The sequence below is a fragment of the Nomascus leucogenys genome, chromosome 4 (assembly GCF_006542625.1).
Source record: "Nomascus leucogenys isolate Asia chromosome 4, Asia_NLE_v1, whole genome shotgun sequence".
In the NCBI taxonomy this organism is placed as follows: domain Eukaryota; kingdom Metazoa; phylum Chordata; class Mammalia; order Primates; family Hylobatidae; genus Nomascus; species Nomascus leucogenys.
Genome location: NC_044384.1, coordinates 129,940,085 through 129,956,450, shown reverse-complemented (window position 1 = coordinate 129,956,450; position 16,366 = coordinate 129,940,085). Strand labels below are relative to the sequence as shown.

The 16,366-nt window shown below is 36.5% G+C and overlaps 1 protein-coding gene across 5 annotated transcripts in view; it reads right to left on the bottom strand.

The window, feature by feature from the left end:
* ZNF385D (zinc finger protein 385D) overlaps positions 1 to 16,366 on the bottom strand; it is a 975,802-nt gene that overhangs the window by 17,929 nt on the left and 941,507 nt on the right. For all 5 annotated transcript variants that reach the window (XM_030812269.1, XM_030812271.1, XM_003256743.3 and 2 more), the window contains one exon: positions 7,910 to 8,143. In XM_030812269.1, coding sequence (XP_030668129.1) covers positions 7,910 to 8,143 — 234 coding nt within the window. The remainder of the gene's footprint in view (positions 1 to 7,909; positions 8,144 to 16,366) is intronic.

Here is a 16,366-nt window from a genome sequence, read left to right as displayed (position 1 = left end):
CTGGCTTTCAAGTTTGGTACTGGCATAAAGGACAGATAGGTAAACAAGAAAACTGGCAAATGACTACAAAATTAAATAAATCATATGTTAGAAATAATTTATTAGGTCATAAGAGAAACTTAAAAAAATTTTAAGAAAAAAATCCCTAATTCCACCAACTAGAGGTATATCAAAATATTAATAATAGTTATCATGTACCAGTCTTTTATATTCTGTTTGTACATGTACATTTTAAAAAGTTGGGATAAGTTAGCTAAAGTGGCTTTGCATAAAATTCCTGTGAAATTATATATATACTTTTAGAAATGCACATGATTTTTAATGACAGCATAGACTTGTAATACATAGAGATGATATATTTAACCATTATCTAATATTAGACATTTGTATTATTTCCCTATATAATTATGTTGTAATGAGCATCCTACTCATTAAATCTTTTATCACATTTTTTATTGTTTCCTTGGGATAGCTTTTCATAAGTGGTATTATAGGGACAAAGAATATAACTATTTTTAAGTCTCTCGATTCAAAGTGCCAAATTATTTTCTAAAAATTACAAAGTTTCAGAGGGGTTTACTTTATAGGGAAATCTAGTTGGTATAGTCTGAAAAATTTGCCCCTTTCTAAAATAAATTCGAATACCTTTAAGTTTAGTTTTTCAGAAGGCCCATTAAATACTATTTAATAGCATTCGACTAGATTTTTAACAAACTCATACAATTGCCAGCGATAATTTAGTTACCATCATACTGCCAAGTTCAATGATTCGGCTTGTAAATGGGCAGTAAAGTGGTCAGTCTCCATACAAACAGCAAAATGCAAAGGTGTTTTTTTTTTTTTTTGCTAAGGTGTTTATTTATGATATTTGGTATAATAGCATTATAACTCTTGTGTGTCCTAAGGAAGGAAAGCTCTCTCAAATCTACATACCTGGAATGTGTAATTAGCATCAAACACCTCCATGTGTTCTTTTAAAATCTCTAAATATCAAGTTAACCTTTTGTTATGTTGACCTCCTATATGGTAGCATTTCCCATGTTAATTTTTTCCTAAAGAAGAAAACTTTGGTTTACATTATCAGAATATCAACAAACATTAAGCACCTGGAATGGCATCTAGGTATCAGGTGACCAAATATTGCCCCAAATGAGAAAAAACAAATTCTATCATTTCTATTAGTTCCTTGGTTGAAAGTAATTTGCTGATTTACCAGTAATATATCCAAAGTCCAATTTGGAAAGGTGAAAATAGAGACAAGGAAAACAAGAAGTCTAAAACAGAGGAAAAAATAAGCATGCTTCTTTCAGAAATGGCCCTGGAGGGAAATCTCTGAAGTCATTATGGGGTAGGAGACAAGCTGCACAATGGATCCTGTGACCAAAGGAAACCCAGGGAAGAGTTCTGCAGCCTGAGGGACCCAATGGGCGGAACACATGGCTTATCTGATAGTGGAGACAAATGTGAGAAATCAATATAGCAGCAAGCCTTGAAATTCCAGCCTGTGAAGAGAAATATCAGACATCCAGAAAGCTTTTTTTATCCATAATGCCCTGAAAGTGTGACTATAGAAAACCCTAAGGCTCTCCCCTGCTTCTCTAGACACACACTGAAAATTCTTTATATGCGCCCATTTCTTCTCCTTAAAAACAAGGCCCTTCCTTAAGGCCATGGAAAATACCACATTGCTTTTATATCCATTCCCCAAGAAAGCCTAGCAAAAAGGTCTTAAACTTATAACATGCAACAATTAATAACTGGACAAATTAATCACACTTCCATAGTATAATTGCAACATAATGCTGTCTTATTTATAAAAACAGTGCTTTTGTTTGCTTTTTGTGTAAACTAGTTTTATTTATTTTTTATTTTGTTAATGAAAGCAACAGATGTTCTTGGTAGAAAATTCAAAGAGCACAAAAGCATATAAAGTAAAAAGCAAAAGCCTACCCACCTGTCAACTTTAAGCTCCAAGTCCTCAGTAGTAACACATTTTCACATGTATACTTTCAGAAATGTTTTAAATACCAGTGATTTTATATGAGGCACAGACGGGAAAAATGACACAGGTTGAACTTTCCACTGTTTTGCACTTGAAACCTCATTTAACAAGAATAGTCATATAAAACAACATAGCCAGAAAACGCATCCTGACACATTTCTGAAGTCACTCATTCTGGTTGTTAATCACTGAGAAGTCACCAAATGTGAAATCAGTAAACCCTAAATGCTCACAGTGACGTAATAATTCTTATTATTAGGTAATATACCTCAAATCATTTACTATCACAATCCCCCAAACATATTATTTATGAATTATAGCTCTAGTACCTAGAAACTTCTGTGATAAAAATATTCTATATCTATACAAATGTATGGCTAATATGGTAGCCATTAGCCATGTGTGGCTCTTAACCGCTTGAGATGAGGGCACCACAACAAAGAAATAGGACTGGCAATTAATTTCAATTTAAATAGCCACCTGAGGCTAGTGGCTGCCATTTTAGATAGTACAGCTCCAATATGTAAATATGCCCTGTATGGCCATGTGGAGCACAGGGAGTTATAAGGCTGTTTTCTTCATCATTTGTAGAAAGTTTAAAGAAGTTACAACAGAAGAATTGTGATAGACGAGTCTCTGTCTTTATTTTCAATTAAAGGGAAGCCTTATCATTACCCTAGAAGATGTTGAACGGAAGTGGCAAACAATCTTTGGGCCTTAATAGCAATAAGGTCATGAACACTAACCACAGCTGAATGGCTTAAATGAGCTTTTCACACGAAGCAAGTATGTATTTCACTTCTGAACACCGAGTCACAATTAGACATGGACTTCTTGAAGACGATGGCTAGGTCTTGCTCATGGTTGTACTCTCTGTGTCTAACACGTAGTAGATAATCAAGGAAAATTAACTGGGGTATTAGATATTAATACAGATTGCTGAACAAATACAACTTTTTTTTTCATTTGTAAAAAGAAAGTTATGAGCTCCAGGCTCTAGAATTGTGCAGGACAAATTTTGCCTCCATTAGCTGTGTTGAGCTTAGGTTTCTTTGTGCTTCAATGTCCTCATTTATTTTGAAAAAGGAAATTATCTGCTCTATTGAAATGTATTAAATGCATTATTGTCTTAAGGATTATTCTTGACACTTTGATCTGTTCAACAAATTTTAATCAATCTTCTCATCCTTCTTTTTTACACTGTTGCTTTTGTTAAGGCAAAAGTTTAGAACCCTCTGAGCATTTTAAAATTTAGTAAAGTCTGTCATTTGTTAACTGTCTTTTCTGCGTATTGACACTTGGTGAGGGGATAGAATAAGCTCTGTCTACAGACATAAAACAAAAACTAGACTGTGTTTAGCAAAAATTATCCAATGTTGCTAAATTAGTAATGAGCTTTTACTATAAACGATCTCAAAGGCTTTTTCTTTTTTTCTTTCAAATTATACAGGGAAAACCATCAAAATTAGCTAAGCAGAGCACTACCTAGTAGGATATTTGGGGGAATTTTTTTTGTGGGGGGAAATTTTTTTAAAGAAAAAGAAAAACACATCTTTTGTAATATTTGTATCTATAGCATATAAGCCAAGGGAAGGGCTTCCAAATCTCTTTAAAAGACTATGTCCTCTTAAGGTGTTTAAAAAATTCTTTGACTGTGTTGTAAACACCACTAGTTAGCTCAAAAGAGGTGGTTCCCTTTCCAAATTAAAAAAAAAAAAAAATCAAAGTAGGAATGCCTCTGTTCAAATCTTGTATCCCAATCTTATGGAATATATATCAATTAATTGCAACTTCAAATGGTTACACGCTAGTGAAAAATCAAAGGGAAAGCGAATGAAAGAACACAATTGATCCCCAAATAATGCCAGCAGCAGCTGTGGTCATACTAATAATCATGACATAGTATTTGATCCTTAAAAATGTCAATATGGCTTCTTAACTCCATTAGCAACAGAGAAAGAGAAAGAGAGATAGAAAGACAGATATATATAAAAGTCCAGAGAGGACAACTGGCTTGCCTAGGTCCATATAGAAATGTTCTCTGCATATCTGGGGGCAAAATTTAACTCATCACTTCTAGTCCTTTCTGCTGTCCTATACCACTGATAGTGTTTAACGGAAGTTGCATTCCCAAAATTTGCCTGTGGTCATTTGTTTAGAATTCAGAATGCATTTTCGAAGATTGAAAAACATGTTTTCAAAGATCATTGGCTTTCCCCTCATAGATGCACATTTCTATACTTAATGCTACAGACCCTATTTTATGTATATAATGTGTTTCTAAAGGGGAAAAACAAGAAAAACACTTAGAACTATTATTCGGATGCAAGGGAAACATTCCCCCACCCTGCAGCCTGGCTGCTTCAGATCAGAATTGGCCTTCAAACCTGGTTCCCTGAGAATACAATCCAATCTTAACACTGGCTTTCCAGTATCTGGCTCTAAAAGAAAGCAGAGAAGTGTTTTTGAAGCACTGTTAGAGGGGCAGGGATAAGTGTAGGAGACAGTGGAGTTCTAAAGGTGGGGCATTCATTGCTGTCTTCTCCGAATGCAGACAATAGGGAGGTATAGTTAAAGAGAATTTAGGAAACAACAATTAAATGAACTAAACAGCTTAGGCAAACTACTTTCTACCAGCACTATGATCTGGCAACTCTAAATAACGTCAGTGATAAAGGACTACTCCCTAAAAAATATTTTGTTAGTCTATATTTTAAACAATGAATGTGGTTACTATTAAGATTTAGTGTATATTAAATTTGCAGATTTTTATTACTTATCTTATAATAGACACCACATGAGCTCCAGACACACACAAATTCAGTAACAAGTTTTTGGGTCATTAGTAAGATCATAACAGTTCCAAATACTTTGAGCTCACTAAGGGCACGGTTCATGCATTTAAGCCCTGTGGTATTACATCTTTTTTAAAAAAATGTAAACATTAGATTATAAATGAACAGTGATAGCACAGTGATTATAAATATGAAGAAATAGAATCAGAATTAATTTAATTCTGTCATTTTTCATGACCAATAGAAGTTTTTATGTTTAACACAGTGAAACGGAGTGCAGATCAGAAGTTTAACAGTTTCATTTGGTCAGCCCCAATTTTCCAACTTGGTAATTGGCTACATCATGCATTCCATCTGGGCTGCCTTCTTTTCCCTCTTTCTTTTACCCACTCCCTTAACCTCCTTCACCTCCCTAAGAAACTATTTGCCCTCAAATCCTTGTCTCCAAATCTGCTTTTGAGGGAGTCCAAACTGAAACACATCACAATGATCATACGACGAATCCTACAGCTGTGGCTAGTATTCCTGGCAGAAGAGCAGGTATCTCTAGAGTTTCTCTTCTTTATTTTGTTCCCTGGATTTCCCCATACCACACCCTAGGGAGAAGATATAGAGGGAGCCAGTGTTCATGTGGCAGTTGTTTAGTGCAGGTAAGATTGCATTCACATTTATTCACATCTAGAGGAAATCCTAGACATGGTGAGCCTCCCAACACTGTTCAAGTTACAAATAATAGAGCTGAATCTGAAGATCGAAAATGGTGGACAAAGGGGGTCAAACAGCATCTATTTATGTGTCTTTTCGTCTTCCTTTGCTACCTTTAGTCCTGACACAGCTTGCTAGTACAAGTCTAAGGAGAGATCTAAAATGAGCATTAGGCCGGGATTTTGGAGCGGGTTCTTTTCAAACAGAAAAAGATCTCTGATGCAGGAGGGAAAATACAGGGAAAAGGTAACCCAAGGAACAGCTTAGAAAGAAGGCAAGTGGCTGTAGTCCACCGATTAGGCCTAAGGTTCAGAGAGAACACTCTTATAAGGGAATTCAAGTAAAGGGTGACAGCCACATTTCACCTCCTTAAACTCTTGGATAAGATTGTTATAATAGTTCTCAGCTCTGCCTGCAAAACACTGAAGTTTTATTTATTTATTTTTCTCCAAAAACTACAGCTTCGCATGACTTGGATATAATAATCAGAATCCCTGGGCACAGTGCTTGGGTACGTACATTTTTAAAGCTCTGGGGTAATTTTGACATACAAAGTAGAGATAAAGACCTAGAAGCAGAATTGGAAAAATGTTGCCCCAATTTGACAAGTAATTCCTTCTTTGTTTCTTAATCAGATGTTTCTAATAAGAATTCAGGAAGAACAACTCCCAATTTTTTTTTTTTTTTTTTTTTTTTGAGACAGGGTCTCACTGTCAGCCAGGCTGGAGTGCAGTGGCACGATCATGGCTCATTGTAGCCTCAACCTCCTAGGTTCAAGAGATCCTCTCACCTCAGCCTGCTGAGTAGCTGCAACTACAGGCACATGCCACCATGCCCAGCTAACATTTTTTTTTTCGTAATTTTTTGTAGAGATGGGGGTCTCCCTTTGTTGCCCAGGCTGGTCTCAAATTCCTGGCCTCAAATGATTCTCCGACCCCAGCTGCCAAAGTGTTGAGATTACAGGTGTAAACCACCACACCCCGCGAAAATTCTTGATAAATAAACTCTAGTCTCAAAGGACATGGTGTGTTTATCTGCCAAACTGATGCTTTCTCAAAATGAATGTGTTTCTCAGTCACTACGTAGAATGACAAAGGATTCTTGAGAAACAAATGGACTTCCAATGATGTTTATACTCTCCCAAATATCTTGCATTCAATAAGAAATGTATCTGATGAATAAACACACGGAAAATCTGCAAGGTATAGATTCTGCCTTAAGGCCAGGTACTTTTCTGTGTTTCTTAGTACCTGAACTCACGAACTCTCTCATTACAACTAACGTTATATGCTGGAGGAAGGTATGTGCTGAAGGAATTGTTCTCCATCTGCTATTACTCCTTAGAGTCTTGAAGTCAATGCTTGAATATTACCAGTGCAGCACAATGACTGGTCAATGACTCAACATACAGCTGCAATATTAACTCAGGGTATGATTCACAAATGATTCTTTTTCTATTATAGTTGCTGACAGAGTCCTGGCAACAAACCCAGTCTTTTTGAGAAAAGTTGATCTTGGCAATGAATCCAGTCTTTAGAGAAAAGCTGATCATTGTTTGAGTGTGTGTGTGTGTGTGTGTGTGTGTGTACACACAGATGAGGGGGTCTATATATACACACATACAGAGCAGCAAGATGGAACCAAAATATATGGGTATATTGGGAGAGCATTTTGTCCTGGCTTGTCAGTATTCCAGTATTTTCCTCCCTGCTATGAGAATTAGTGTTGAAGTCAGACAGATCTGGGTTCAAATCATGGTTCTGTCACTTAATTGGTTATGTTCTGTGCCTTCTCTGGGCCTCAAACAATTGAAAAGAATAACATTTTTAAGCTACTACAAAGTTGTTGGAAAGAGTAAATAAAAAGTACATTTAGAAATCACATCTGAATGGGCACATAATAAACACTTTCTTAAGTTTAATTGTCCAGATTCCATAGATTTAGCCCAAATAACATTATTTTTTCATAAAAATCAAAATAGAGGAGTTTTAACCAAAGGTGCTTGGAGTCATGCAACTACACATTTTGCTACAATATTATGGGTACAGTTTTAGAAAATGTCATTTAGATGCAAATGCATGGAAATAAATAAACTAGAAATCATATAAATGCAAAACATTTTAGGATTATATTTCATTTTATCTCCTAATGTTTAATAACACACACACACACACACACACACACACACACACACACACACCATGGCCTTCAAGCCCTGGAAACCACCCCTTGCCCCTATATAAATGACACTTTGCTTGTCATTTTTAATTTTTAATGGTTAATGATTTCCATGTAATAATTGCCAGTTTTCCTCCACCCCTTTGTCCCCTGCTGCAAAAGATCTAATCTATTCAGAGGAAGATAATTGCAGAGCTGTTGAAACAAAAAAGAAATCACTGCATCTCACCACTGTTGTGCGCCTCCAGCTGCGAGGCAGAGTTGACAGCAACCTTGCACAGCGAACAGTAAAGGAGCCGTTTTGCCTTTTCTTCCTCAGTCTCAGTAGAAGGACATGAGCTATTGCCAGTGGCTGTCGTTGGGCTTTTTTCCACTTTAGAGGTGATCTCAGTTGTCATAACACTGCTTTTGCGGATTTCCACAGTTGTTGTCGTTGATATTGCTGGTGTCCCTGCAGTACCGTCTGTATTCAAAATAACACAGAAAAAAGGGGGGAAAACAATGGTATTATCTTTCCCTATTCAGGAATGTATCATGAATATTGCATTCTGCTTACAATGATAAGAGCAGCTAGCAATTGCTGTTTGTCAAGGATGCATCAATCACCTCATAAAAAAATTCACATAGAAGACTATATTTAATTTCATGTATTAAAATAACACTTTCAGATGATTCTTGAACATCAACATAAATCCAAGTTAAAACTATTCTATGGGGCAAACATCCACAAATTTCTCTTGTTAACACATAGCCTTAGTACAACAATATTTACAATATATTGTAGTCTCTCAATACATATTTCTAAATGGCTTTTTCTAGATTTTTAAACAATTAAAATAGAAGATAAACGCTTTTAAGATACTTTGATTTTTCTTCACTACTTGTCTATTTTACTTCTTTCATTCTTTCTTTTTTTAATTAAAAAACAGGTACAGATCCTTTTGCAAATGCTTATGCAAAAAAAAAAAAACAAAAAACAAAAAACTGGAACCCTGATGCCATAATTGCTTTGACCAGATCAACAGTTCAGAAAGTCATTGCTCTATTTGCAAAGAGTTACAATTCAACACCAGGTACAAAAATCATCAATATCAAAAGAAGAAGAATTCTAGTCTAGCATATCTATTAAATACATGCCCTGTACCAAGCTGTACGCAGGGAATTTGTGGCAAAAATATTCAGATGTCAGTAGCCACTATTCACAAGGAATTCACAGGATGGCCACACCATGCTGTTGTCACATTGTTTAAGGAGTGAAATGATCGTGAAAATGGTGATGCACTGTACCTCTACAACCCTCTGGCTCTAAAGTCTGATGCTAAATCTGGAAAGATCAATCTCCCGAGTAAAACTACCCAGTCTTAACTTTACTTGGGTATGCACAGCTGCCCTTCCAAATATGCCAATCACTGTTATGTTAGCAATGTTTCCCATACCCAATAACAAATCACAAATAAGCTCTACATTCATATCTTATCTACCCATATACTACTTTTTGGCCTCAGCTGGTTCTTAACTTCCTCTCCAAAATATTCCTAGGCTGCCTCTCCAGCTACATCTGCTATTGAAGCTGTCTCTCATTCCATATACTGCTATGGTCACTATCTAATGCTACACTGAAAAGTTCATGATAAAGAGACTTGCCAAGGATGTAAGGACCAGTGGTCTGTCTGCAATTCAGTGTTGTCTGCATAAATGCTTACTTCTTGTTAGTTCATTACTATCAAGAGTTGACTGCAGCTACAGAATGACTCTTAACTGGGATATCCCCTTTCATCCAGGCATAGGGATGAAAATATGGGTGAGGTTTTTTATTGCTTTTCTAAACAGGGCATCGGAAACACTAGTCAATAAAAAGAGAAATGAATCCTTGTTTAAGGGCTGTTGTATAAAAAAAATTCATCTGGATCTTGTTTGCTTTGCCTGACACTTCACACACTTTCAATCACTTATTTACCTGCTAAGATCATCAGGTAAGTCTCTTTCAGTGTCATAAAGAACATTCGCCTACCAAGTTTTCAAAATCATGCTGCAAACTTGTGTCTCATGGCTAGAGAAAAATAAATAAAATTACCTTAACCCTAAGTTTTGTCACTAAAATACATTTATTCCCTTGCACACTGAAAGGTCCACTCCCTGATTAGTTTTTATTTGCCTGTTAATGTTCCATTATTAAAATATGAAGTAACTGCCAAAGAATATCTCTGAGAACCTAGAGATGGAATAAAACATGACAACTTTAAGATGGTGCCATAGCTGTTTATTGCCCCCTATATACCAGAAATGATTGTTTGAAAGCACGTATGTATGTATCTGTGAATAAACAGCAAGTAGCTAATTTGCTAAGTGTTTTATATACTTAAAATAATTGTACATACTTATAATTCCATTTTTTATTGTATAAATTGTATGTATTTATAAAGTAATTCCACAGTACAGAGCTGCAAAAATGAGAAAACTCTAGAAGAAAATTTCCCAAGGACACAAAAGTAGTATATTGTGAGCCAGAGCCAAGCATTTAATGGAAGAAGAAAATCAGATTTTGAGGCAAAAAAAAAAAAAAAAATTTGGGAATGATACGCTTGGCCATGACTGTGATTCTCCATAGTAAGGTCACAGGGAGCAGTGGGCTAAAACCTCTAAATTGTTCTTAGGATCAGCTCTATCAGGAGTGATAACCGTAAATACAGATATTATATTTAAACTTAGTTTGGCCACACACTGAAGCCAGCATGACACTGTGGGTATTTACTTCATTGAAATCTACTATGGTAAAGATTTCCCTAGTAATACCCTGCTCTAACAACTTTTCCTCTGGATTGACTTGTTTATTTGGTCTTAATCTGAAAATGGCACATAGTATAGATCATAGTAATCCTAAACTAACTTTCCTATTTATAGTGCAATTTGTTAACAAAAGCATAGAATAAACAAAACCATGAATCTTTCGATTCCTGTGACATCTACATTAGTGTTTCTCTGACCCCAGAGGATAATGTACATTTAAACCAAAGACAACAGAAGATTAGAGACACCAGATTCTCTGTGCCTAGGGCTTAGTGAAGTATTAACATTTCTTAAGGCAAGTTCCTTGCATGAGACAGGCTAAGGGGAATGAATATCAACACTCAACTTCTGGTGCATCTACTTTGTGGAATACTTTTGACCACATAGCTAACCATAAATCTGTTATTTTCTAAGCATGTAGTTAGTGTGAAAGAAATAAAAAGTTATATTTTTATCTTAAATTTAATATGTAGAACTTGACTCCATAAGATAGGAATACTATTAATTTATAAGTAGTAATGGATTTTTCACTTACCTTTTAACAGTGATAAAGGGGTGTTTTTTAAACCAAGAAAGTAAGGTAAATATATTTTAGCATTATGGCTTATTCAAAGAAAGTCAACTGTTCTATACAATGCATACATATAGCAAAGAAGTTTACTTTAATGTGGTACATTAAATTACCAGTTATAAATAATTATTATCCACACCTTAAAATAGAACCTTAAATGAATGATAGCATATACCCTTGACATGATGTGATGAAAATTACCTCTGTGGTCTTCCTTCTTGTAACCCCTGTCTAAACATGAGAAAAACAGAAAACAAACCTAAACTTAAGGGCATTTATCAAATTCCTGACCAGTACTCCTCAAAACTAGCAAGGCTATCAAAACAAGGAAAGTGTGCAGAACTATCGCAGTCTAGAGGAGCCTAAGGAAATAGGAGAAATCAGTGTAACATGGGATCCTGAATGAGATTCTAGGGCAAAAGAACACTAGGTAAAACCTTGGAAAATCAAAGAAAGAATGGGCTTTAGCTAAACTAATGTACGAATATTGATTCTTTAGTTGTGACAAATGTACAACATTAATGTGAGATGTTAACAATAAGAGAAGCTTGATGCAGGGTATATGGGAACTTTCTGATATATTCTTGTATCTTCTCTGCAAATCTAAAACTATTCTAAAGTTAAAGTTTATTACTTTAAGAAAAACAGAATTATAACCAGTCAACAAATGGTGCATCATTCAAGTTACTTTGTAGAATCATAGTCGGAAAGAAGCTTAATGGCTTTATAGCATAGTTTTCTTAATTTTTAGATAGAGAAGTTTCAGGAAATTTCTCAAGGTCACATAGTGCTCTGGGATAATAACTAAGACTTGACATCGTTTCTCCCAATGCCAAATCTAGTGCGTATTATCTTCCCTGCAGTTACTCATGCACTCAAACTTTATTACATCAACATTTATTAAGCAACTATTTTGTGCTAAGTTCTGTCCCAAGCCACTGGGGATAAGAAGGCCAATAAACATAGATCATGTACTTAGTGGCAGAATAGTTTATGAGACATCCCATTAAGACTTGAAATAATAACTATTATTATAAACTTAATAATTCTTAATCTGCTTTGTTCATTGCTATATTCTTGCACTTGGCATGAAATGGGCACTCAATAAATATTGAGAGAAAACAATGAATAAATTAACAATAATAGCTAATCATTGTGGAAGCACTTTTAAAGTATTTACAAGTATTAACTCATAAAAAACAAGAGGTGCACAACATTTTTATTATCATCGCAGCAACAAAACTGAGGTATGGAGAGATTTGGGAACTTGCCCAACGCCAGAGCTGCCAACAGGTAACACCATGATTTGAACACAGTCTGGCACAGTTGCATGTGCTCTTCATTTATTTTTTATTGCTTAAAACTTAATTTTTTATAAAATAATTTGAATTCGTCTTGATTTATTATGCATGCTGAAAGACAACATCTTAAACATGACTGTAAAAGAAACTAAGCATGGCCCAAGCTAGAGTCAATTATGTATATCCAAATACCATAATGCTAAGGTATTAAGTTGCTTAAAACCATTTAGAAGAAGGAAAGAAAAGGAAAACCTATAGCTCTCAACTAACCTCTTGTGCAGAATGGTAAGAATAAACCACGGGGCTTCATGCACTTTTTTTTTCCCTCTCAAAAGATGAGAAAGTAGGAAAACGATTCACTTTTCTTACTATTTCCCAAAGGCTGATTCAGATTTCTTTGCACTACTCTACCAAAGACTCTGGAACAATATATGTGACAAGGAGTTAAAAATAATGGGTGAAATTCAGTGAGAAGAGAAAGATTTGAGATGGTTTGGGCTTGCATTTCTGTGCCATTTTTCTGCCAGCGCCCTGTAGCAAATATTCATTATTGCAACTGTCACTATTTGGCTTTGGCATCAAAACAGGTTGCTAATGCGTTGTGGAATGGGGCTTCAGTTGAGAATAAAAGGAAACATCAATATTCAAAGTGGCCCATTTGTGACCTTCGTCTTGTATAAAAACGCTGTAAATACTTCTTCAAAAAAATCCATAAAGCATAAGAAAGGATTCCAAAAAATATCAACACTTGAATTTTGGATAGTAACATGGAGCAGCGAAGTTACATGGTCTGGGAAAGAAATTTATTCCTCTGGTTACAGACTTCATAACTCAAGTGGAAAAACCATAGGTGAGTTACTAGAGTTTCCTCTCAGGTAACCGGGATTAGTGTTATAACCCAAAGATGCTCATCATGTTTTCCTGTAGATTGAAGGCTCAGAATTACATCTGATTTATTTTCTTCTTTCCTATGTGAATTTAAGTCCCACTCAGACTTGCTAGGAAATGAAGAAAACAGCTGCTTCCTCATAAATATGCTGACATTCTGAAGTAGAAAAAGGTGCTTCTGACCAAAAACAAAACAAAAAAAAAACACCAGTCTTTAGAAATTATTCCTGGCGGTTTCTTTTCTACCAATTTTATTTCATTTAACTAAAAGTTATTGAGCCCATACCACACTCTTAGACCCAGGCAGGAATGGCCTTGGCACTGGGCTGTGCTTAAAAGTCCCTTTATTTGTGGGTTGTTTTCTTTTCTTGTAAAATAAAAAAAGTTTCTACAGGGTTCTGTAACCAACTGAGCGGATGGGAATTATGGGAAAGGGAAGTGAGAATTGAACTGGGTGCCCCAAAGGCTAGAGTACAGAGGCTGGGAGTTCATAAGTGTGTGTGCACACTTATGAGTGTATGTGTCTATGTGTATGCATGTGCATGTATGGCTATATGTGTATATCTGTGTATAAGTGTGTGTGTGTGTGTGTGTGTGTGTGTGTGTTGAGAGGTTGGAAGATATCACAACTTCTATCTGGAAACCAGAGAAAGAGTGGCTGTTTTTGTACACAGTACACATTTGGCCACCCCAAATCACAAAAATGTATGTCTAAGCAGAAAAAGTCCCCCTGCCCTAAATTCCTCCCTCCCGTCTGCTAGAGTGGTATAGCTGTAGAAAGTGCTTTAAACTGCCTAGAAACCCCAAGGCCACCAGATGAGGCTGTGGAGAAATCAAGTGCTCCACTCCACTTTGCAGAGTACCTGATCTGGGTGGGTCCAGTCACCAGCCTGCTTCCACTCTGTTCTTACAAATCTGCTTCGCTACTAGGCTCAAGGCTGATTCAGGTGAGGGGATTCTTTATTCTCCAGGTCACAAGGACAATTCCTGGGGAACAAAGTATGGAGTTGCTAGGCGAAACTTGATACATATTTAGATATACGGCATATAGTCTCCATTTGTACGCTTGGCCCTGAAAATTTTGGGGGTCTGTCTTATAGGACCCATCCATATACAGGATGCTGTGTTAATCACAGGAGGTAAAAAATAAATACAATATAAGTTTTATATGCAAAAGTAATAGGACTGTAATGTAAGAGTGGAGGGAACAATGAATTCATTCTCCTTGAGAAGAATAAGCTGGAAGAAGTATTACTAGAAAATATTAGAAAAATGAATTGCACTTCAAACTGATTTCACTGTGTCTCTAATGGTCTGTGACTTGGTAGTTCCATGCAAAAAGTAATCACATATACTTTTCATCAAGTGACAAGTTCTTCCCCACAGTAGCCTGCATGAACCTCTAATGTTCTAAGGGATTGGGTGACTATAGTATTTCTTTCTACCTTTACATTATTTGAACTAAATTTCCCAAGCCTTGTATGCATTAAAAATTTTAGAAGATTTTAAAATTTACAAAACAAAAATATTGAACTGAAACTTTTGAGGTGATTTTCAAAGCTGTCCAATTTATTATCTGTTTGAGGCAATTACGTCAAGAATAGATTCATATACATAGATAATGGTTACCTGTTGAACTCACTATGTGCTACGTATATTACATGCAAATTAGACCATACATTATTCTAATGAAAAATATTAAGGCAGAAACAGAGCCCATTTAAAAAATTTAACTTCTGGATTTCCCTCTTTTTTTTTTTTTTTGAGACAGAGTCTCGCTCTGTCACCCAGGCTGGAGTACAGTGGCACAATCTCGGCTTACTGCAACCTCTGCCTCCCAGGTTCAAGTGATTCTCCTGCCTCAGCCTCCTGAGTAGCTGGGATTACAGGTGCGCACCACCACGCCTGGCTAATTTTTTTTGTATTTTTAGTAGAGATGGGGTTTCACCATGTTGGTCAGTCTGGTCTCGAACTCCTGACCTGACGATCTGCCCACCTTGGTCTCCAAAAGTGCTGGGATTACAGGCATGAGCCACAGCACCGGCCTTTGTTTTTTTGAGATGGAGACTCACTCTGTCATCCTGGCTATAGTGCAGTGGCGCAATCCTGGCTCACTGTAAGCTCCATCTCCCTGGTTCGAGCAATTCTCCTGCCTCAGCCTCCTGAGTAGCTGGGATTACTTACAGGCACACACCACCACGCCCAGCTAATTTTTTTGTATTTTTAGTAGAGGCAGGGTTTCACCATGTTGGCCAGACTGGTCTTGAATGCTTGACCTCAAATGACCCTCCCACCTCAGCCTCCCAAAGTGCTGGGATTACAGGTGTGAGCCACTGCGCCCAGCTGAATTTTCCTATTGCCAAAGATCAATTAGTTTCATAGGGACTGGACATTTTCTACAAAGATCATGTGATTTGAGAGGGCAATGTGAGAATGCTTTTATTTTGTAGGATAATTTATCCAAAATTTAGGCAATTCCTATTACTCATTCAAATTTGGGGATAAACAGATGACAGAATCAGGTTGCCAGGACAGAGCACAGTTGCAGAAGCTCGAAAAAAGTGGTGGTGATCAGGACCAGGTCACACACCTTGACTTGGGTCAGGCAACTGAGGGTTGAGCTAATGAGATGAAGAAGGGGCAGGAAAGTTGGACCATGAAGGAGGAAGAAGCAGAGGCTTCTGAAGCACAGAGTCTTGACACGAATTGTCCAGTCCCCTGAGGAGGTAAGTAGGATCCAATATTGGCCAGCCAAAGCTGAGACCTACTTTATATTTTCAACCTCCACATCTCCGAAATGTTCTTAACCTCAAAATGGACCTTTCTAGATTAAACTGGGATTTCATCGAGTCAAAGTGCATATTCTCTCTAGACAATGGGTCTCCCCTACAAACTAAAAAGAAGCAAACAGAAAAAGGCAGATGTAAAAGGGTGGCTGACAATAATAGTATTAGGGACGTGTCCAAACACTGCTCATCTCTCCAGTGGTTACAGGACTGAGCAGGTGGCTTGACTTAAGCTCGCCCTGAGAATACAAGGTCTCTATTTAAAGAGAGATAAGCTGATTACAGTTAGTATTATTACTTTTTTCCTCTACCAGGTAAATTGCCCTCTTTCCTTTCTTTAGAATCTGTGAATT